The sequence below is a fragment of the Tripterygium wilfordii genome, chromosome 23 (genome assembly GCF_013401445.1).
Source record: "Tripterygium wilfordii isolate XIE 37 chromosome 23, ASM1340144v1, whole genome shotgun sequence".
In the NCBI taxonomy this organism is placed as follows: domain Eukaryota; kingdom Viridiplantae; phylum Streptophyta; class Magnoliopsida; order Celastrales; family Celastraceae; genus Tripterygium; species Tripterygium wilfordii.
The window spans coordinates 925,504-947,288 of NC_052254.1; the positions used below are offsets into that span (position 1 = coordinate 925,504).

The window sequence follows — 21,785 nt, forward strand, 5'->3', positions numbered from 1 at the left end:
TACATGCTATCCAGACAGGCTTGGATGCTGTCCGGACAGAGATTTTTCTGTGGCAATCAGAATTGTTTGAAGATTTCTGTCCGGATTGCATTCCAAGATCGATGCAGTCCGGCCGACAGATGATTTCAACTTGGAGTCGGAGCCCTTCCTATTCTCATCCGCTCGAGGAAGTCATATGCTGTCCGGACAGGTCTAGTGTTTTTCGAACGGCATGCATGAAACTGTCCTTACCGTATAAATAGATTTTATAGGGTTTTTTCATGAACCCAATTGAGAGAGGCGCCGCTTTGAGAGAGAAAACACTTAAAGAGTAAAAGAGCTTGAATCATTGTATTTGGTGAGTTTCCGACATAGTGATATCGATCTCTGCTATCCATAGATGTAGGTTGTCGAATCACGTAAATCATTTGTCTATTTTACTGTTTGTTTATTATTGCTTGATTTTCTGTATTTTCTAGCTTGGGTCATCCTGTTTGGTCAATCTATTTGTGTGCAGTATGTGCCGGTTTGGTGATTTTGCACAACAGTTGCTTCCACTTTGCTTTTATGTAATTTTCCACTTATAATTAATACAATATTTGTATTATTAGAAACGTAGAAAACAAGGTCAAATGCCACAATTAATCAATGGAAAATGACATATTAATACTACTTTCAAAACTGTTGGACATCTAGTTCCACTCTAAAAAACTTTATCCCTCATAAGTCCATTTTTATTTTTAATAATATTTAAATCATTTAAATTTTATTTTATTCCTTTTTTGCCCTTTTTCAAAGAGGATTAGATCTAATATGATTTTTTCTCTTGTTATATGTTATATCTCTCTTATCTCACTATATCTTCTCTCTCTACTACATCTCTCTCTTATCACAATAATTTTATCTCTCCTATTACATCTCTCTCTCATCACAAAAACGTTCTCTCTCTTGTTGAATCTCTCTCTATCTCTCTACTACATCTCTCTTTACTACGTCTTTCTCTCTCTCTCTCATATATTTTTATGGCTGTCGTTTTGGTCCAAATATGACTGGGCATTATGCGTCTCTATGAGGGGAGTCTAATGGTGATGATGGTATTGCAAATTGTCGTCTAAATCGATCGGATTTGAAGTTTTTTTTCCAAATTATAACACTGGCCGACCAATGTTACTGTTTTGAAATAGTAACATTTGTAACACTGGGCGACCAATGTTACTGTTTTGAAATAGTAACATGACCAATGTTACTGTTTTAAAACGGTCATATCCGGTGGCCATTTTTGGGCGGCAACTGGCTGAGTATTGTGGGTCTCAGTGAGGGGAGTCCAATGGTAGTGGTGGTATGACGAACCGCCACCGAAATCTACCGAATCTGAAGTTTTTTCCAAATAATGACACTGGCTGACCAATATTACTGTTTTGAAATAGTAACATTAACCAATGTTACTGTTTTAAAACGGTCATATCCGGTGGCCGTTTTGGGCCGTACCTGGTTGGGCATTGTGTGTATCAGTAAGGGGAGTCCAACTGTGATGGTGGTATGACGAACAACCACCAAAATTGATCGGATCTGAAATTTTTTCCAAATAATAATACTGACCGACCAATGTTACTGTTTTGAAACAGTAACATTGACCGACCAATTGAAGGATGGTGCATGTCTTTGCTGCCGAGGTTCCAGTGGACGTGAAGTACAATTCTTGTGCCATGTAAGTTCTTTTTCTAAGCCAGATTGACTCAAGATAGATGGCACTTCTGATACTGTTGCTGCTTTATATACTACTATAATTTTGTGCCTGATGAGGTCATTATTGTTGTCCAGTAGTTGAGAACTTGAGATGGGCCTTTTGTCAATGATCAGTACCCACACGACCCTTTCAAAGTCATTGGTGGATAGGTAGAAAATGATTGGTTCTCAAGGACAGAAAGTATGACTAGTTCATTGGAGCTGAGTTTTCTTTTTATAGGCAAGTAATGGGGAATGCGAAAGGGGAACACAGACGTTTTTGTTTTTGAGTTTATTGTTTGGACATATTTGCTCTTGTTGCAAGGCACCTGCTCTGTGCGTTATTGTTGGGGTCGAGCATAAGTATTGCAGAGTTTGGAGGGGAACCAACTGAAGCCTGGCATTAAAATGAGTTTGGGCTGAAAACTTGCCCTTTCGTGGTTTTGGAGTAAAATCAAGGGTAAAATTGTACTTAAGCAAGAAGTGGACCTTAGAGGGATAAGCTGTTTTGGGCTGAACTTATTTGTCCATAAGTTTCTAAACTGGTACCGGCCCATGATTTTCCCATTAATCTAGTTGAAATTTGAAACAAAATTCAGCATAAAAGTTTATAGATTTCCCAGCCCATACTCGGCCCATGAACACCCCTATCCACTATGAATCCACTCCTAACTTGGGCTTACTTGGGCCCTATCTCGACTGAGGCTCTTTGGGCTCGTTGAATTGTTAGTTACGGACTACTATGTTTATTTTGTTATTGGGCTTACCTCAATATTTATATTCGCTCTCCGTTTCCTTTTGTGACGAAGGTTAACCTTCATCCATACATAATCTCCCAATAATTGGGTATTAATTCCACCACTAAGGAAACTAAATTGAAACCAAATGTTCCCTCAATCAATTAGGTCAAAGGTTAGATCTAATTCAAGACTTATTTTATTTTTCTCACCATGAAAGTGTATAAATAAAGAAATACTAATTACGAATATAAGCACCCTATGTCATTGTTATATGATAAAGGAAATAAAAATTAGGAATTTTTTTATCTTAGTCAATTTATTTAAAATATATAATTAAACTTGTAAACCCGATTATATATTTTTTTATGGAGAATGGGGATTCGAACTCTAATACTAGAGTGATAAACATATTTTTACTCTTTAATTAGTGGCTCGGATGTAACCATCCCTTTTATTGTTATTGAGTAAACATTCAAAATTGTCATAAATAAATAAATAAATAAGTGTCAAATAATATTAGCGGGGTACACGCGTCAGTCGCTAGAGATAGTTTCACACGTTCTTATCAACTCACGAGTGAATCTATCAGTTGCTCCTCTTAAATAATCCTTGTTTTGTCTATAAGTAACAGGCTAAACAGCCTTCGTTCTTCGTCTCCTTCCCCCCCGTCTCTCTGTCTTCATCGTTTGATTTTCACTCTCTCTCTAGATCGCGAGGTTTATCTAGGGTTTAATTGATCTTAGAACCCTAACTAAACCCTACCCTAAATTATTTCCAAACCAGTTCGATTAGATAAAGACTTCGCTTCTACTCGTCTTCCGTTGAGGGTTTGATTTGCGGATCGATCTTTACACTTGGAGTTGGGCTCGTAAATGCTCTCGAAGCCCTAGAATTTACTGGTGAGAACTTGCAACTCTCTTTTTTTTGGGTACTCCTCTTCAATTTGTTTGTTGAGTGGTGTTGTGCATTCAAATTGCTCCAATCTAGGGTTCGCTCGGGATTTCTTCTTTTTTTTCTTGTGATATTATTGGATTTAAACTTTAAGGTTATTGTTTTAGGGGGCGGTGTTTTTGCTTGCGCAATGAGATTTTTGAAACTTGCTACGAATTTTAAATCAATGGTTGATGACTCGGAAAGAGTGAAAAGAAGAAAGCGAGATTGTATAAGTGCCAGCTGAATTGAGCTTATTTCTTTTTGTTTTTTAGCTGCATTACAGTTTATCAAAAAGTATAGAAATTATAGTCTTGGTTGCTTCTCAGTCGGTCGATTTGATTTTCTTCTGTGGTTCTTCTACATTTGTCCGCCTTCAGGAAAAATGGTGCTGAAAGAATGATAATCCATGGTTGAAAAATGAAAATTTCGAGGGTCTCTGAAGAGAATGGTGCTCTCGGCTAAGATCAGTTGGTTGAAGTAATATGAGGTATTGAATATGAGCGATGGAGGTGGGGAGAGTCAAAGATTTCATAAACAACCGCATGCTAAGAGAAAATCAAGCGGCGGTGATGAATTTGCCCAAGCTCTTGCAAAGATTGCTGTAGCTCAAGTATGCGAGAGTTGTGGTTTTCAGGCTTTTCAACAGTCTGCTCTTGAAACTCTATCTGATGTTGCAACTCGGTACATATACGATATCGGAAAGACTGCCCATTCCTATGCAAATTTAGCTGGTAGAACGGAAGGTAATGTTTTTGATGTTATTCGAGGGTTGGAAGACTCGGGTTTGGTACAAGGGTTTGCTGGTGCTTCAGATATTAATCATTGCCTTGCAAGTTCAGGCGTAGTTCGGGAGATTGTTCAGTATGTTGGTGATGCCGAGGACGTCCCTTTCGCATATTCTATCCCGCGGTTCCCCATTATTAAAGAGCAAAAGCCAACCCCTAGTTTTTTGCAAATTCAAGAGGAGCCGCCGGAGGCTCACATCCCAGCTTGGCTTCCTGCATTCCCTGACCCTCAGACTTACCTTCAGATACCCACAGCAAATGAAGGGGCAACTGATCCTTATGTGGAGAAGGTTGAACCTGCAGGGCATCCTAAAAAGGTTGAGCGAGCTTCATTCAATTTGCAGCGTCAGTTTGCTAGCAATGGGGCAGAAGGACCTTCCTCTGATGACCACCCTGTTAATGGCTCTAGGATCAAACAAGTGGCAGAAAATAATCCATTTCTTGCTGAGCCTTTGCAGCACGAGGAGAGGAAAGTTTCTGATGTCATTCCTCCAGCTCAGCTATCAAATAAAGCACATGTTAAATATAATGTAGCAGAAAACCACCATGTGGATAACCATGTTTCAGTGCCGGAGACATTTGCTCCAGCTATTGAAGCGATGAAGAGCAGGTTATCTGATACTGAGGCAATGCCAGAAAAGCTTATTTTAAACCAGAGGCCAGCAGTGCAATTCAAAATTAAAGTTGGGAGAAAGTCAGTAGCGACAGGGTTGGATTTGATCCAGCAGAAAACAAATCCAGATGATAATGCCCCATGGTCTAGAAAGGAGAACAAGAATGATGAGAAGAAGAGGAGGGCTGAGAAAATTCTGAAGGAATCCATGGAAATTTCCGAAGGAAAAGATTCAGTTGTAGATTAGTTTTATTTGATTAGGATTTGTATACTTCCGTAGGAAACTGGCTGCAGAAGCTGGTCCAAGGTCATTGGAATAGTCAGGGCATAAATTTGTCTGCATATTGGCTCTATAGACTTGACACTTCAAATTGCAAGAGGGAAATGTTCCCACCTTACAGTTCCTGAGGTATGTGATGTATGTCCATGTTGATAGCAGTTATACAACTGTTAGCTTCTTTTTAGTTAAAGTTTTGTTTCCTTTTATGATTTAGACTGAATTTGCCCGTAAAGATTACACTCCTTGTCTCATTCTGAAATTTGCAATCCATATGTCAGTATGCTCTTTGTAACTGAGCTTTGGTACAGAATGAATTAGCATTTATTTGATAAAGAAGAGAGTCGTTGAGATGTTAATACTAAGCTCGCTTAAAAGTAGAAGCTGAGAATGAAAAGCTCACCTAAGGAAAAGGTTATTAAAGAAATATATATTGATGAAGATAGTTCGTGTTTCTCTAGAATGGAAAGCTGAAAGCTATAAGCGTGAAAAAACAGTTGTTTATAACATTATTAGAAATGGATTTTATAGTATAAAGGTTTATAGGTTCCAGATTCAGTGATTTTGCCTGTTTTGAATTGGAACACGAACCTGTTTTGCTAAGTTTAATAAACTAACTGCATTTGTACCATAATTTACGGGGCTACTTTTTGTTGACATTTGGCTTCTGTATTGAACTTTCTCATGTTCTATTGTCACTCTTCTATTACCAGCTGTAGAAGCTAGAAATTGACCATGGTATCTAATGATAGATAATTCACGCCGACTCATGCAGGGTGCACACATATAAACACTGAATTCTTACTGTTAGATTTCAGAATCTATTATGTTATTTGGTAACTTCGGAAATTTATGTCCTGTTATAGCTTCTTCACTCTTTAGTTATTTTTTTGATGTACAGCTCATAAACTTGAGAATCTGTATAATTGTGTTGTCAAATATGATGTACGGATGATTTTTTTTCTCCTGTATGTATATCTGTCTTATTTGATTTTGCATGTATCTTCGTCTACTTGTATTTTCTCTAGATTTGTCTTTTTAGGCATCTGGAACTATGCAGCTGAGAATATGTTGAATATGTTACGAAATTCTTTAGCGGGACAAATACCATTGGATTTGTGTGACAGATTATTGATTGACTTGATTCTAACGTCATACACGGATGATTTGGGTTTGTTTTCTTGAGATACTTTAACAATGTGAATTTTCACTTGAATTTTAGTGTCAAGTTAAGATTTTCATGTGTATTGTAACTATTGTTATAATCAGTAGTTATAGAAGGATCCCTAACAATTTTTTTTGACGGATTATTGATTCTAATCGCAAGCAGATTGATTTGGATGTCTTCTCTAGATACTATCAGAACAAGAATTTCATATTAAGCCAAGATTTTTGAGCGTATTGTGTTATTGGCAATTGTAACCTTGGCGAGGTAGTTTCTTTTGGATTTGGTTCTACAAAGGTGATGTAATATGAAACACCACTATGGCTTTATCAAGCAGCTCTGTTTTGATGTGATAGTTTAGTTTAATTATTTGCATGTTTACCCCACTTTGAATCATATCTGATGTGAAAAGTGTCGCACAGTTCATGGATATGTAAGGCAATGTTTGTGTATCTGCCTTGTGTAAATCCGAGTGAAAGGACTGATTTTGTGTGTGACCATGAAGTCAAAGATTGACGTGTGTTAGGGTTTCTGCCTTCCTCTCTTCCTGCATTAAGGGTGTTTAATAAGGAGAGAATGAGCTGACTTGGTGATTGCTTGGATGCTTAACTAATATAAAGTACATGGAATGATACATCATTCTATTTATTTCTATGTACATTGATTGTAGTGTTAGTATAAGCATAGCGTCTAGTAGAGAGCTACATATGAGGGGATAGAGTTTAACTTTCGATCATAAGTTATTTCCCTAAAGTAAAACACACATAAAAATTATACCATCAAAGAGCACTAAAAGAGCTGCCCAGCTGGCCGCCCAGAATGCAACGCCCAGCTGGCCGCCCTTGTCGACTTAGTACTTCGCCATTGACAACCTCACTTATTAAATCCTTGAAGATTAACCGCTCAACATCCAGCACTAGCTCTGAAAGTTCACCATGGCAGGCTATCCAATTTTCTGATTGATGCATCAAATCTGCCCATAAGATGTTTCTCAAGCTGTCGTCCTCATCATCTAAGTAGCAGCTCGATGAGTTAGCATTCTGCCTATCTACCTCTAAACACAACTCTACCAGAAGCTGCTGGCCTTGATGTCTTTTGTTTCCCAGCTTATAAGGTGAAAGCCACTGCTTTGACGAATTTTCCAGTATCAACTTGTTCACTAGTGTTTCATTGACAACATCAAATACAAGTTTTCTTTGTACTTTGGCATTAGGAGGTGAATGGAAAATTCTTGTTATTCTGCGTTCCAAGGCACGGAACAAGTTGGGATTAATTAGATGGCCTGATTGGTGGAGCTGCATAGTTGTAAGGGCAGATCCAGGATGGTCAAGGAGACGTGATGCTGACAATATTTCCAAAATGTACATGTGGTCTGGATGCGTGATGTTGTAGAGGGATGCTGTTTCATCAATGCTGGGTTCCTCATCACTTGATGTCAGTTTGAAGTTTTGAATCAAGTGCTTCAAGTTTTCTGCCTTTTGATGATCGAACTCATTGTTGAGACTGGATATTCTGCTGCTGGATGAGTGACCTACATGTATTGGACTCCACTCTACTTCCTCAGAATTTAGAGCCTCATCATCTGGGTCAGGATCTTCCGTTAGATAATTATACAAAAATAAATGCTGGCTGCAGTAATGATAGCGGTAAGAACTCTTGCTTTCTCCCTAGAACATTCTCTTTTAACTTTTCCTCTAAGGATATTAATTTTAGTTTAAATATTGTAATTTACTAGTTTTGAGCTAAAGTGCCTGAAAATGAACTGCAAATAGTTCGTATTTTGTTGACTAAATCCTTACATATTTTGTTTTCCCGTTTCTATTTTTTTTGTTACTGGGATTAAACTAGTTAAGTCAGTTGATGGTGAAAACTGACTATTTTCAGGCAAGAGGAACTATTAATCAACTAGTAATGTATTTGAAAGTTGCTATGCAGTAGCTTGGATCTTGACTGTTGGTTTGTGTATGACACTGATTTTGCATCTAAAATATGCATGGTCCTTACCTTTAAAAGCATTTGATATCTTCTTAATTGGAGATGGCATATCATCATAGAATGTTGCGTCTAGAACGGAGACGGGACTTGGTTGTTCTGAGGAAGCAGCCACGCGTTCAACTATTAAACTGTGTTCTACTGATTTTGTTCCTGGACCCTGAATGATATACTTGAAAAATGTTAAGAAAATAATCAAAGTAACTACTTGTTTCAATTGAAGGAAGTTACCTTCACAGGGATGGATAATTTGCAAAACACATACCTCTTCTCTCTGGCTGATCTTCTGAAGCATGGGACTATTTATCTTGTCAGATACATCAGTACTTGAGACTTCTGTTTCAGCTTGCGAGGCAAAGCTATTGTTGCTCTCAGATTGAAATGAATTTGGGTCACTTTGCTGCCTCAGGTCTCTAGCACAGCTACTGGTCTCCCTCATTTCACTCTCGCTTTGCTGCAAATTTGGGGATCTTGGTCTGCGTTTCCTGTTCTGGGAGCCTGATTCTAGCAGTTGTCTATTGGGCTGCCTTCTGCTCTTGTTCAAGTCTGATAATGGAGTGATGGCATGAGATTGCTTTTCCCACTCAAGCTTCTTCTGTTGCATTCTCAGGCTTGCGGTTCTTGTCATCTTGCTTGAAACTGTGTGTACGCTAGTTACGGGATGGACCTCCTTTCTTATCGTTTTGGCACCACTGTTCTTGTCCATGGGACATAGGGATCGAATGGAAGGGTCCTTGAGATTGGTTCTTGGAGTTCGGTCGCCAGCTGCTCGCATCTCAGCTGATTCCTTTCTGCTATCCCCAGAGTCTCCTGTCCGGAGCTTGCAAAGATTTGCTGAACTATTTTTGGGAGTTACTGGAGTAGCGGGATTACTGGCTTTCTCAACTTGTTTTGCCGGTTGCATAATAACAATTGAGGATTTGAAGCTCTTTGGTGGACTTGTCCCTCTGATTGTGGTGTAATTCAGGCTGCTGCTCCTCTGGTCTCTTGGATTTCCTGTTGAGCTCTCATCAGGACTGTTGTTATTACTAGTTTGAGATTCAAAGTTTGGAGCCTGAGCTTCTTTCCTGGATTCTAGCATTTCTTTACTCTTCTGCATTGCTTCAAGTATTTGTTTAAGAGCTCTAAGATCCTTTCCAGACTTCTTGAACTCAAGGTCTGCCAACCTTTTCTCCATTTCACCATATACAGAAGGCGAGCTTGGGGATTTACTTGGCGAGTCACGACTCTTCAAAGCTGATGTCTGATAATCTCTGCTTCCATCTGGCTGCCTCCATGGTGCTGGTTCAATTGGAAACTTTGAGCTTGCAGGGTGTTTCTTGCTTGATTCAGCATTTCTAAAGCTGGGGGAGACAGCTTCCCTGTGAGAATTTCTGGGGGATCCAGATATTCTTTGTTTGTTGGTCTCATCAATTCTTCTTGATGATCTTGAAAAGGGATCATCCTCTATTCGCCTGGTCCCTACTTCCTGATTCCCATTGGTCACCATGGAATTTGGTAAAGCTTCTAATCCCATTAGCTTGGCCACAACACTAGATGGTCGTTTGGAACTTCCTGGCTCGTGCTGCTGGTTTAAGACTGCAGAGTAATCATTCACCCTCTGTAGATCATGCAGAAGATGAGTCGACTTTGTGGTGTTGCTGGAACGCCTCATGGAGCTTTCTCTACTATCCAGGGATAGCCGTGGAAGCTCTTTGAGCTTAATGGTTGATTTAAACGTATCGTGTGATTCCCTTCCTTCGTAAGAGAATCGAGGAGCGAAATTGAGTGAGCCATCCTTTCCTTCATTGGAATTCCATGGTGATTGTCGAAGCTTGGCTAGAACTTGAAATGACTCGTTGAGGCTAGAAGCACGAGTTACAGATCCCTGTGTCTGCATAGGTCTTGGGGAATCTATGTATTTCAAGGTATGGCCTCCACTTTCCATTTTGTTTGAAGCTCTAACTGACAATCCATGGGTGTCTCTATAAATGGAGTCCTTGACAACATCTCGGAAATCAATCAACTGTGGCTTTAACTTTGAAGAAGCATTTTGTTGGTACATTGGTGAATCCCAAGTGGGGGTTTTAGGGGGATTTGTTTCTTTGAAAGAAGATTGTTCTGGGTGAGATGTTTTGGTGTAGTCTAGCGATGAATAACTTGATGAACAGGAAGATGTAGAGATGGAGGTTCTTGGCGACTCAGCAGAGTTTCTTTGGTTCGCATTCATGGCTTTCTTCTGATTTCTTCCCTGCAATTGTTAGACATATTAGCTTTGAAAGGCTTTCCTGAATGCCACTGAATCTAGAGGGTCTATTAACAATGATAAAGTTTGAGTCTTACTGCAGCTTTTCCTGATGCATTGCCGGGCTCTTTATAATGGTCGCCATTTTCACCTACAGAAACCTAAATGTTAGCCATGGGACATCTAAGGTACGTTTTTCCATGGTCAAACGTGTGATTCATATTACACTATGCAGAAATATGTCATCGGAATCTTAGTTAAAATGTTGTGCCAAAATCAGTACACACTTCACCAAAACTAAGAAATTTTTGCATGCTAATCAGGTAACAGATAATGGCATAATTACAGGCATGTAAGCAAAAGACGATTCGCTTTCATTGTCTATGGTAGTTGCTGAAGCAGGCGAATCATAAGTTAATGCAAAGAAGGCCTATGATAACTAACATTTGAAAAAGCAAGATAGACTGCACTGAAATTAATGAAAATGCAGCCCCACAAATTATTAATGTAGGGCGCATAAAAGTGATAAAGAACGAAGTACCTGGTGGAAGCCTCTTGTGGTTTTGGCCGACAATTCGTCGGCCACTGAGAAAATGGTGGCGGTCAAATAGCTGAAGGAATCCATTCATGCATCCTATCTGCTTCTGTAAGTCTTTGTTTTCAGTGTACATGAACTTCGCAGACATCTTCACCAAATCTTCTGCTTCAGTGTGAGAACTTAAATCTTTCTGGAAGAGAGAACTGAAAAAATGTGCCTTGTTTGATACTTTGATCTTTGTTCATTCAGAGAGATCTTTGAAACAGCAGAAGAAGATGAACAGCTGGGTTTCACAAAACAAGGCAGACAAAGCAGTTGGAGGTAAGGAGAGGGGTGTTGTGTAGACCCAAGAAGATATGTTTTTTCTGGGTTTCCTCAAAGAACAAAGGTATGCTTTTGTCTTTAAGTTGTGTATAAGAAAGGCAGCTAGCTAGAACCAGGAGATCATGTGTGAGGAGGAACATATATGGGGAAGCCCTGCTCTGCCTATAGAATGAGAAATAGTGGCAACACCCTTTTTTTTTTTTTTATATTATTAGTATTCACGTAAGAGAGAAGAGAGAGAGAGGAGGAATTACAATAATAAACAAAGGGCCAAAAAGGAAGGGGGGAGAGATGATGTGAATGTGTGGGTCGGATGTGGGTGGTGGGTGACTTGTCTCAGACTTGCATTTGGACAAGATAATGTGGGTGGGTGGGTGGGTCTGTGAGTCTGGAGCTCTCCACCCATTGAGCATGTGGAGTTTGTCAGAAAATATAAATATATGTAATTAACAAATTGGATTTGTGTACTGTAAAGCCTGGTTTGTTGTCTAAAAGCCCTCTCATCCAAGTTCCAACTGTTCTCCCCTGTATTTATTCTGTCACCATCCCTGTATCTTTGACCTCACAAAACAAAGAAATATCATTTTTTGATTTTTTTTTTTTTTTTATGTTTTCGATGTTAGAGATTGGGTGTTGATCTTAACCATATAACAATTGCACATATATGTATAAGTATATTTGTACATATTCTCGCTGCAAAAGTGGTTTTTGCTTAGCTCATAAAACCCTGTCATGAGACAGGGTATTTACAGCTATTTTTTCGCCTCGTACTGGAGATGTAGGAAGGAAGATCAGTGGATGACTTTAATGCTCTGTTCTATCCTGGATCAATAATAATAAATATATATATATATATATCTTCATCTTCTTCTTCTTGGTTTTATTTAATTTGATTTGATTTTTTTGGTTTTTCAATTACATTATGATCTGATTGATTATTCACATCATAATTGAGCAGACCACGTGCTGTCATGAATGTAGAAGGCAGAGCACGTGATCAGTAGCCCTATCAAGTTCTTGTATTAGTATTATGTAGTGTCAAGGTTAGATTTGAGTGTGTTTTAAGTAATATTGATGGAACAGCAATGACAGCTAAATTTGAATGTATATATATATATATCATCAAGAATAGTGCTTTTTGCAGGTTTTTGTTGAATCACAAATTCTTTCCCTAAATAATAATGAAAAAAGGTTTGTGCTATGGCGCCACTACAGTTTGGTCTGATTCCAAAAACGCCCCATTCAATTCATTTTAATATGGCTAAAAGTAGTACGGTTATTTTCGGAAGAAAAAAAAAACAGTAGTACAGTTACTACAGTACAATATGCTTGTACGGCCTATTTTTCTTAGATTCTTAGGTTATATGTATATGTATACGCATGTATGTTATGTATGTATTGGTGGTGTTCGTCTCGCGTGATTGTATTTATTCACAAGAAAATTCAAATCATGAAATTCTCAATCTAAACATATTAATAATATTGTTCTCTTTGGGATACATCGGGCTCGCAAAGTTTCGTTCTGCTCAGGCAGTTGTCAATGGTAGGTAACTTAGGTTGAGAAAACACATTGTTAATGTGAGAGGGTTTGAGCTTTGTTTATAAGTCATTCGATGTTAGACGACGTGTGATTATAGTTTAACTTGTTGCGTGGATGTGGTACCCATTAATCCTTGTCAACTTATCTAGGATGGGAAAGTAAGGTGTTCCCAACACATATGTAATGATAATTTTATTTGAACAAAAAATGAGAATGAAATTGGTGTATCAAACAAGCTTGTCTAGTCCATAAATATGTCATATGTATGCTAAACTACTAATGTTAAGTCTTTCTCTCTTACGTTAGACAATGGTGCCCATATATATATATATATATATGCATGGTTGGACCACTTGAATGTTTCAAATTGACATTGTTTTGTAAGGCACTATGTGTCCAAAATGTCCTATAAATGCAATTGCAATTAATCTTTGCTACCACACAAAACTAATAGATAATTTAAGTACAATAATTAAGGGAAGTTGATGGATAGTGATAGTGGAAATGGAGAGGATATGAGAAAAAAAGTTAAGAATGATACAAAAGCACATGCATAAAGTGAAGGCAGCACATGAGCTAGGGATGCCCTTGGTCTCTAGGACCAACTAAGCACCTTTAATTCCTATGTTTTGTTTTTGTTTTTTTTTTCCCTAAGTTGGGTTTCAATTATTGGCAATGGCACATGATCTCCCCCAACACCACTTATAATTATAAATCATATATTTGAACTTAGGAGAGTTCCAAGCGAGGTTGAAGAATTCATTCTCAAACTTTCCCATTCAATGAAAGATTGATTAGACCTAATAATCTAAAGTTTAGGGGGAATTGCTTTTGTTACACCCTTGCATAGTAATGCTTTGTCTATTTGGGGTCAGTCCGCACGACTTTGTCTTTCTAAACTGAACACCAGTCTATACTAATTTGAATCCAGGAAAAGCACTTATTACTAGTTAGAAAGCTTGACCTATTATATTCTGCACTTCATAACTTCCCTTCGGGGATGTGGTATGAAAGACTTAGCTCCATTGTCACTCGACAGCTCACCAACATCACCAAATTTGACATTGTAGAGATTTGTGATCTCATCTACTCAAACCGAGTGCTATCCCTTTGCATATTAATCTAAGGGTTTTTCATTAAAGGACCCATGATTGTGTGACCATTAAACAAGGGTTATGCCATGTCAGAAACTTTATATTAAAATATTGTGGCATATAATATATACACACACATAAAGTAAAGATTCCATCTTATCCCTTTTGTTAACATGAGAGGTGCCTTTGGAATCTCTTGCAGATCTAAGCTTGGGGTGTAAGAATCCCATTATTAACACCCAAATAATCTGCATGCTTACATATCACACCAATATATAAATAATAATCATAGAATTGGACTGCCAGATCATTTAAGAATCTTGATCAAATCAGTCTCACATGCATGGGGGGTTGATCTTGGTCATTAAAAAGGTGTATATGCATGCATATACCTCATTCATACATCTTTGTGGAACACTAATGGAGATCCAAGGTTAGGTCAATGGGCCCCTCACTAGTTTACCTTATTTTTCTTGCTTCATCAAACGGTTTGTTGGTGGGCATAAGGGGATAGGGTTGTTAGATGTCCTTGTAGTGATAATTTGTACCTTGAGACACCATTTCCACACAAAATGGTAAATATATTCATGATTTCAATGTTTTCCCTTCTTTTTTTTCTTAAAAAGTATTTTGATGGGTAGGAAAGAATGTAGAAAGATTTTTGAGATAGGTATGGTATGGGCAAATGGGCCTTATATGATGATGGGTGGTTTAGAGTCGATGCAAAATCTCAGTTGCAGAGAAGAAAAATGATGAGGAGAGAACATGGTATTGGCAGGCATGCTAAAGTCACTTAGAACCGTGGATGCTGTCAGAAACTTTGTCAGAGAATGGGTAGTTGGCATTATTGTTCCAAACTTACAGTGCATGTACCTAAGAACTAAGAAAAACAAGTAAAAAAAAATTGGTGAGTTGGTTATATTTTTAGGCTTAAAACCGATGCATACCACTAGGGATAGGTGTTCTAACTAACTGAGAGTATTTCTCTAAGGTTTTCTGGTCTTGTGGGCTTTCGGCCCACTTTCGGAGAGAGGGATTAGGAGCTCTATTTTTACCTGCAGCGTGATACAAACTGTCTTGGTGGCTCGAGGTTTATGTCCACTCAAGTATCCTCCACTGAGCTGGGTGGTTCCATTCCGTTATTCAGGAGGACAAGCATAATGGGATGGCCTAGCATTGTGGGCCTCAAGTTCCTTAATGTCCAACTATTAGGCCCAAAGGGTTATAGACAATGGAAGTTCAATGCTCTCTATCCTGCTGGCCCAAGCAGAAAATTGTACACCAAGTACCAATAGAAGATTTTTTGACAGTAGCTGCAACAACAAATTCTGCACAACTACATAGCCGCTAGTTCTGCTAACACTAAAGACAGCTGAAGTTGTTCATGTCAATGTGACTATATTAAGCAGTAATGCAACCAACTTAAACGCGGAACGACTAAGCAACGATTATCACAGTCGCACTTGAACATAATAGACTCGGAGAACACGGTAAGCATGATAATGTTATGCAGCAAGCATTGCTAATTCAAGTTTTTCCCACCTTCAATTGCAGCCGGGCGCAATCGTGACAGGATCAAGGAGCATAGGAAATCACAAAAATAAACAATAACAATCCCCTTTATTCTCTAAATCAAAAGGAATGTTCACAGTAAGGAGTCATACAATATGTATGGCTCCAATAATCCATCCTATACCAACATTTCAACAAGAAAGGACAAACCTTCGAAGAAAACTTTCAACATTTTGAATTCCTGTTGCAATAATTTATTTCCCAAAAACAGCGATTAAGCTGTCGTTCATTAGTTCCCATGTGTGTTTGTGTGTGTTTACCCTTCCTCTATTCCCCACTAACCTACACAAAAGAAGAAGCTGTAGTTCATTATTCTGTCAGCAAAATACCTGATCAGTGCCAATGTGCAGATATAGAAACCTAGTTTGCGGTTGACGAAGATGACGATTCATTTATAAACTGGTGGTAGAAGTCCCAATTTTCACTTTCTTCACTGATTGGTTTTTGACCAAATGGGTGTTGCTCCACAAACTTTTGAATATTTTCAGCTGTTGCTAGCTCTTCCAGATAAACTCTAAGATCACCTCCAGGACCTGCAATGAATTGTATTAATTGACAGCAATAAATTTGGTTATCAAAATCAGAACTGTAGCAGATATTATCAAAAAGCATCTTACCTAATGACTTATCATCATTCTGATCCTGATACTTGAACGAAAATGGGAAGATTGCTGTATGTGGCTATATAACATAAAAAAAGTTACGATTCCAAGATCATTAAGTTAAAAGAATTTACAAGTTACTAAAAAAGGAGGATGAGTTTTGAACTTACTGGATTCAGCAAAGCTTTGTAAGGAGAATCATCCAACAACAGAGTGTTCGATTCGTTATAAACTCCGTTCTCCCACAGAAGACCTGGGTGAAGTTTTTCCCAAATCATCCTCAGTTCCTTAAACACCAAGTGTTTGTGCCTGTTTTCAAGAGTTCTGGCATTTGTTGCAGTGCAGTGTGATACATCCTGGAAAAACATCAGGTAAATGTACGCAATATAATACACGAAATTACTTTTAAAACCAACGGCTTATGCTTATTTTCTAGTGTTGAAACATGTCGTGCTGCAGTGTAATGCATCTCGAAAAATTATCTGAGATGCAATATCAATCTATGAAAGATTCTAGTCAACATATGCCAAATTTATCAAAGAACCTACAAGAACAAGGAGTAATGGAGACACTGTAAATTCATGATTTGTTAGCATTATATTCTATTTCATACAAAAAGTCGATATTGTACTCATGAGCACTTCCTGTGCAGAATTCATAAGTCACACATAAAAAAGTGACTCGAAAATGATCAAAACCATCAGTGAACCATAACCTAGGCACATGGTTGTAACTTGAGGATATAAGGCCGATCACGTAATGTATCATAACAAGGATTGGAAGACAATGACCTAACCATGCACCAATCACAACACACATCCCGCGAAAAGTATAATTCTTGATTGGCGTGGCAGAAACAGATGGACAAGAAAGGTACAAAACTTGAAAATGGAAAAGAAAAAAAAATACTGTCAAACACATTAGAAGAATTCAAGACATGAAACAAAATATTAGTAGACACAATCAGAAGCTAGATTACCTACTGGCTACTTCATAGATACAGATCGTGCAGCAAATGTCAAAGATGGAAGTTTGTAATACAGGGGATAAAAATAAAATTAAACTGCTTACCCAGATAAATAGTATCTTCTGCTTCATATCTCCGAACAAATAATCAATTGCTCGATCCAAATTTTGTCTGACAGAATATGATACAGCTTGTTGTAAATGATCATATAAAAAACTAAAGCATTAAAGAATAGTCTTACAATTCAGGGCAGATATAATAAATGACTACACTACGTGAAACCAAAGAAAGTTAATGAGATAGTAAACAAAGCATGGTGCTTACTTTTTTCTTGAGGACCAAACAGCCAGATCGAATCGCTCAAAGCAGAAACTCAGAAAATCGAGACAAAATGGTCTAATAAACACTGAAACAAAAATGCAAAAAACAAGTAAATCAGATACGAAGAAGTTAAGCAGAGATAATGCAATAGTTTGTAGGAGTAAAGTAGTATCCCAAAAATGTTTTCGTACTGGCTTGTCTTCCAATGTTTACGTCTGGCTTACAATCCTTTGGACGAGGTGAAACTATATCCACAAGCAGCCCGTTTAGATCAAAGACAAGAAGTTTTTTCCTCAAGTTACTCATAGGTGTTCTTAAAGACAAGAAACGTAGAGGGTCCAAAACTACTTCCTTCCCGTTCAAAACGGTAAGAGAAGCATCTTGAATTTTACCCTCATCAGTTGAAAGAACTTCATCATCTCTTTTGTCTGAAATCCTATCATCACGAAGGGAACCATATTCCATCACCTCCACACTTACTTCTGGAGGATTATTGTCTCTCTCCATGCCTGTCATAAGAACTCTTACAAATGAATGCTACGAAGTTCACGACCTAGAAAAATCTCATAATCCTGAGTATTTTCATGTGCTTTTCCCCATTTCACTTCACTTAGTTCTCCTTTTCATTCCTCCCTATTTTCCGTCGTTTCCTGCAAATATGGACCATATAACACTGAAGATAAGCCATCAGACAAAGGAAAAAATCGACAATATAGAAAATAGCCGTTCAAAGGAAAAATATCTGCCGATATGGTAAGATGCAATACGAATTGTCATTACGCTTCTTAGAAAATGAAAAAATATAGCGGGCAATCCTTGAACGTTAAAGAAATATTGAAAATTTGAACTAACTGAAGAAAAGACGAGGGAAAGTCGGCTTAGATGGTTTTGCCACAAACAATGTATGATATTAATGTGGTCATGCATCAATTTGACAAAAATAAGAAGTAGAAGATACTAAAAAAGGAAGAGAAAATCAAATAAGACATGGATGGAAATGATAAGAATGAAGAATTCATGCATTGGATTCTCAATTAATTCCCATATGGACTCGTGTAAACAGTATTTCAAACAGTATCAGAAGTTTGGCCAATTCCATGTCGTTGGAATATTCATGAAGTAATGTATTTTTCACATTCATGAAAAAAAATATGCAAGCCATTACTATAAAATAAAAACCCTAAAGAGGTTGTAAACCTGAATGCCAAATGAATCACCATACAATATATATCTGCAATTTAAAAGAACACCATAACTGAACTGAAGAACAGATAAAATCACACCAAATTCTACGGTAAAATATAAACGGAGCATCCAAATTGAATAACTTTTTTTTCCCTTTAAACTTATGAGATTCATGAACAGTAGATACAGATTGGGAAAAAAAAACAACAAAATCGGAAACTTTCAAACCTTAACCTTACCAATTACTCTTTTAGTTAGCATAAACCAAATGCCCCATATCCCTAGACATACATATATACCAGATAGATACATAAATATACAAACACATTGAGATATATACAGCTATTAAAACGTACGTATATACCAGATACAAAAATATACAAACACGTAGATATATACAGCTATAGAAAACGTCAAAATCACTGACAAGAAAATACCCCAAATACTGACACCGAAGAGTCAGACTCTTGTCCTTGTTTTTCTCAGGAAACAAACAAGGGTATCAGAACAGATAAAGATTGATTGATAAGAATGCAAAAGAAAGAGTGAATCCGATGAATTATAAACAACAGCAAAATAAAACGTCTCTGGGTATTCGAAAGAAACGACTTTGAAGTTTACCTGGTAAGAGAGAAAATATTGGTAGACTGGCTTTGACCCGTAGGCTTCTTTATCAGTTTTGGGTCTCGTTACAGGGGATCTCTCTCTCTCTCACTGGTCAAAGTCGGTCGGGCTGCTTGTACATTGGGGTCGTTTGTTTGTCCAACTGTTTTCGCACGCTATATTTATTTGTAATAAAAGTATAAACAACTTTTTTGTCCAAATAATAATATTTATTTATTAAAAAAAAAAAGAACCTGGGCTGCCGATTGTGCCTTACCGCCTTTCGTGTCGTGTCGTGTGGGTTGGGCGGGCCGCGGTGGCCATTTTTGGACTAATATTTAAGCCCAGCCCAATTGGCTATGGGTATCAGAACGGCCCAAGTAGGGTTGGACCTTATTTTTGGGCTCAAACGCTAAGGGCCCATTTATTTAGGAGTGTCAACGTTGCTCGTCTGTTATGATTTGAAAGTAAACATACCTGTCCACAACAATTTCTGTAAGATATGGCCATTTATATAATACCAACCACTTGACAATAGTCTAACTAGTTATCTCTTCGAACTTAAGGCATAAAGAATCTCGTATGAAGTTGGGACTTCGATTATAAATTGATGCCACTATATCAAGGGTTTGTGCTAAACTTCGGCCCAACTAACATGTGGGCAGAGTTTACACGTACCTAACCAAATCCGAGTTTGAGTAGTCCAAAAGACGCACCTACCGATTTATTCTCGGTAAAAAAAAAGAGTAAAGCCATTTGCCTAGCTAAAGGAGGCTCTGAACAATCTCTTTTGGTAGCTTTAGATGATTTTTAGTGCTGGATTCTTCTTTCTTTTCACGTTATTATGACCAATTCTAGTGGTAGTCCACTTCTTGGAACCATCATCTTTGATCATGACGACTGGATTTGGCATCAAAAGGCAGTGGTCCAGCCTTCTGGAGCACAAATTGTGTCTAATTTAGGTCAAATACATGTCCTCTCTTGTATTGCCAAGCGTGCTAATAATGCTATATATATATATATAATGTAAATACTTTGCTTAAGAATCATATATGTTCATTATCATGTGTCCAATGATTACACAAGACACATGCATGCTCTTTTCTACGATTCTCCACTCTGTATTATATTATATATGCCCTTATTGGTAATGTGAGAGCTGAGAGGAGACCACATGCAACCCTAAATACTGGTCCTAACTCTTGTACAATTGAAGCTTGTAAGCACTACTTTCCACCGCCCCCCAAGCTTGCTTCAAGAGCCGAAAGTCAAGCAATTAAAACCCTAATTTGTTTTTATTATAAATCGGATACTCGCGAGAGTACCATATAAATCTAACCCACACAACTTGAAAAAGTATTTTCCGCTCTGGGCCTAAGGCCCTTAAAAGCGCTCTCTTTGTTGAGAGCGATATAATCTTTACTTATAAATCACATCGATGGCTTACATAGGTACTTCTAATCGATCTAGGATACAAGTCTTAATACTCCCTTACACTTATGAAATCGTTTATGCGAGACCCAACAAGTGATAAGTGGACACGTGTAGATGTCTTTTAGGATCGAGTCCTCCAATACGATTATGTTATAAATTGGATATTCGTGAGATCACCGCATAAATCCAACACAAACAACTTGAAGAGGTATTGTCCGCTCTGAACTTAAGGCCCGCACGGTTTTATCCTTAAAAGAACCTCTTCGTTGAGAGGAATCTGATCTTTAGTACTTATTAACCATATCAATGACTTACATCTAATCGATGTGTGATATAAGCCTTTAACATATTTCTTAGGCTTATATAGGAATGTCCCAATAGTGGAGACTATATATAATAAACTAAAAACCAAACAAATATTTAACTTATCTATAGCTATACCAACCACCACAAACAAATACTTTTATCGAGCCTTATCTTTAGCCCCAAAAAAAAAGAAGCCAAAGTTCTTGCTTGTCATGTGCATTACACGTGATAAGCTACTTTCATGGTACCTTAACACATGTTAAGAGCGACACATATATTTCATTAATGGCTTCTCTCACAGCAGTTGGCCAGTTGCTACCAGTACTTCTTGCTGTATCCTTAATTTCTGCCAGCCGAAGATAGAACAAGTGCTTTTATAAATGTTTTGTCAACAAAAAGGCCATCCATTTCACCATCAATAGGTGTCATCTATGAATAATTTTCAATGCTACTATTAAACAAGAAATTCATAGAATGTGACCACAATTATATGTCTACAAGGCATCACAACTTTTATTTTGTGCAAATTAACCACCAATAATGATAGGATATCAGCAGTAGTTGGTATCTCATTTATCATAGCTACTGAGTTGTACGCATAAAATTTCATCTGTGAGCTCATGAATTCACTTGGATTCTGCGCATCAAACTCATAACAGTTGGGATAACTAAGATACCGACTACCGGAATCGTTATCATTTATGATTAACTACAAACTAATAGTCCGAAAAGGTGTGGACTTTGAGTCTTCATTCCCATGATAGTAGTTATTAGTCCACTCCATGACTAAAATCAACTCTAAAATGCTATTATCATCATGAATTCCTTACGGCTAACCAGTAACTACCAATGTGTCTCCTGAATGA

The 21,785-nt window shown here is 37.7% G+C and overlaps 3 protein-coding genes and 1 long non-coding RNA gene across 8 annotated transcripts; 2 read left to right on the plus strand and 2 right to left on the minus strand.

Annotated features, from left to right (window-relative positions):
* Positions 1-3,086: 3,086 nt before the first annotated feature.
* On the plus strand, positions 3,087-5,292 carry LOC119992895 (transcription initiation factor TFIID subunit 8). The gene is made up of 2 exons (XM_038839716.1): positions 3,087-3,343; positions 3,755-5,292. The coding sequence occupies exon 2, from the start codon at positions 3,874-3,876 to the stop codon at positions 5,020-5,022; it is 1,149 nt and encodes a 382-aa protein (XP_038695644.1). The 5' UTR covers positions 3,087-3,343; positions 3,755-3,873; the 3' UTR covers positions 5,023-5,292.
* Positions 5,293-6,810: 1,518 nt separating this feature from the next.
* Positions 6,811-11,154, minus strand: LOC119992894 (protein LONGIFOLIA 1-like). 2 transcript variants are annotated; one of them, XM_038839715.1, is made up of 5 exons: positions 10,975-11,154; positions 10,532-10,584; positions 8,475-10,439; positions 8,222-8,369; positions 6,811-7,799 (listed from the first exon to the last, which is right to left on the minus strand). In XM_038839715.1, exons 1-5 carry the CDS (start codon positions 11,117-11,119, stop codon positions 6,997-6,999), a joined length of 3,114 nt encoding a protein of 1,037 aa, XP_038695643.1. In that variant the 5' UTR covers positions 11,120-11,154; the 3' UTR covers positions 6,811-6,996. The 2 variants fall into 2 exon arrangements, with proteins under 2 accessions (XP_038695643.1, XP_038695642.1); XM_038839714.1 differs by having other exon boundaries at positions 8,222-10,439.
* Positions 10,446-11,915, plus strand: LOC119992896. The gene is made up of 2 exons (XR_005466434.1): positions 10,446-10,621; positions 11,116-11,915. It is a non-coding gene; the product is annotated as an uncharacterized LOC119992896 (long non-coding RNA).
* Positions 11,916-15,530: 3,615 nt separating this feature from the next.
* Positions 15,531-19,326, minus strand: LOC119993009 (ubiquitin-like domain-containing CTD phosphatase 1). Of its 4 annotated transcripts, XM_038839886.1 has the most exons (8): positions 19,014-19,180; positions 17,583-18,041; positions 17,395-17,476; positions 17,175-17,241; positions 16,274-16,459; positions 16,119-16,182; positions 15,862-16,034; positions 15,531-15,783 (listed from the first exon to the last, which is right to left on the minus strand). In XM_038839886.1, the coding sequence occupies exons 2-7, from the start codon at positions 17,905-17,907 to the stop codon at positions 15,862-15,864; spliced, it is 897 nt and encodes a 298-aa protein (XP_038695814.1). In that variant the 5' UTR covers positions 17,908-18,041; positions 19,014-19,180; the 3' UTR covers positions 15,531-15,783. The 4 variants fall into 4 exon arrangements, with proteins under 4 accessions (XP_038695814.1, XP_038695812.1, XP_038695811.1 ...); XM_038839884.1 differs by lacking the exon at positions 19,014-19,180 and adding an exon at positions 19,198-19,326 and having other exon boundaries at positions 15,531-16,034; XM_038839883.1 differs by having other exon boundaries at positions 15,531-16,034; positions 19,014-19,179.
* Between the last annotated feature and the right edge of the window lie 2,459 nt (positions 19,327-21,785).

What these genes read in the sequence shown, in the direction of transcription:
- LOC119992895 (XM_038839716.1), top strand. Translation starts at nt 3,874, where the DNA reads ATGAGCGATGGAGGTGGGGAGAGTCAAAGATTTCATAAACAACCGCAT.
- LOC119992894 (XM_038839714.1), bottom strand. Translation starts at nt 11,119, where the DNA reads ATGTCTGCGAAGTTCATGTACACTGAAAACAAAGACTTACAGAAGCAG. An exon ending in ATGCATCAGGAAAAGCTGCA is followed by an intron (nt 10,440 to 10,531) that starts GTAAGACTCAAA and finishes TAACAATTGCAG; the next exon opens with GGAAGAAATCAGAAGAAAGC. An exon ending in GATATCAAATGCTTTTAAAG is followed by an intron (nt 7,800 to 8,221) that starts GTAAGGACCATG and finishes ATCCTGACCCAG; the next exon opens with ATGATGAGGCTCTAAATTCT.
- LOC119993009 (XM_038839884.1), bottom strand. Translation starts at nt 17,907, where the DNA reads ATGACAGGCATGGAGAGAGACAATAATCCTCCAGAAGTAAGTGTGGAG. An exon ending in AAACATTGGAAGACAAGCCA is followed by an intron (nt 17,477 to 17,582) that starts GTACGAAAACAT and finishes TTTTTGTTTCAG; the next exon opens with TGTTTATTAGACCATTTTGT. An exon ending in ACAAAGCTTTGCTGAATCCA is followed by an intron (nt 16,183 to 16,273) that starts GTAAGTTCAAAA and finishes TATGTTATATAG; the next exon opens with CCACATACAGCAATCTTCCC.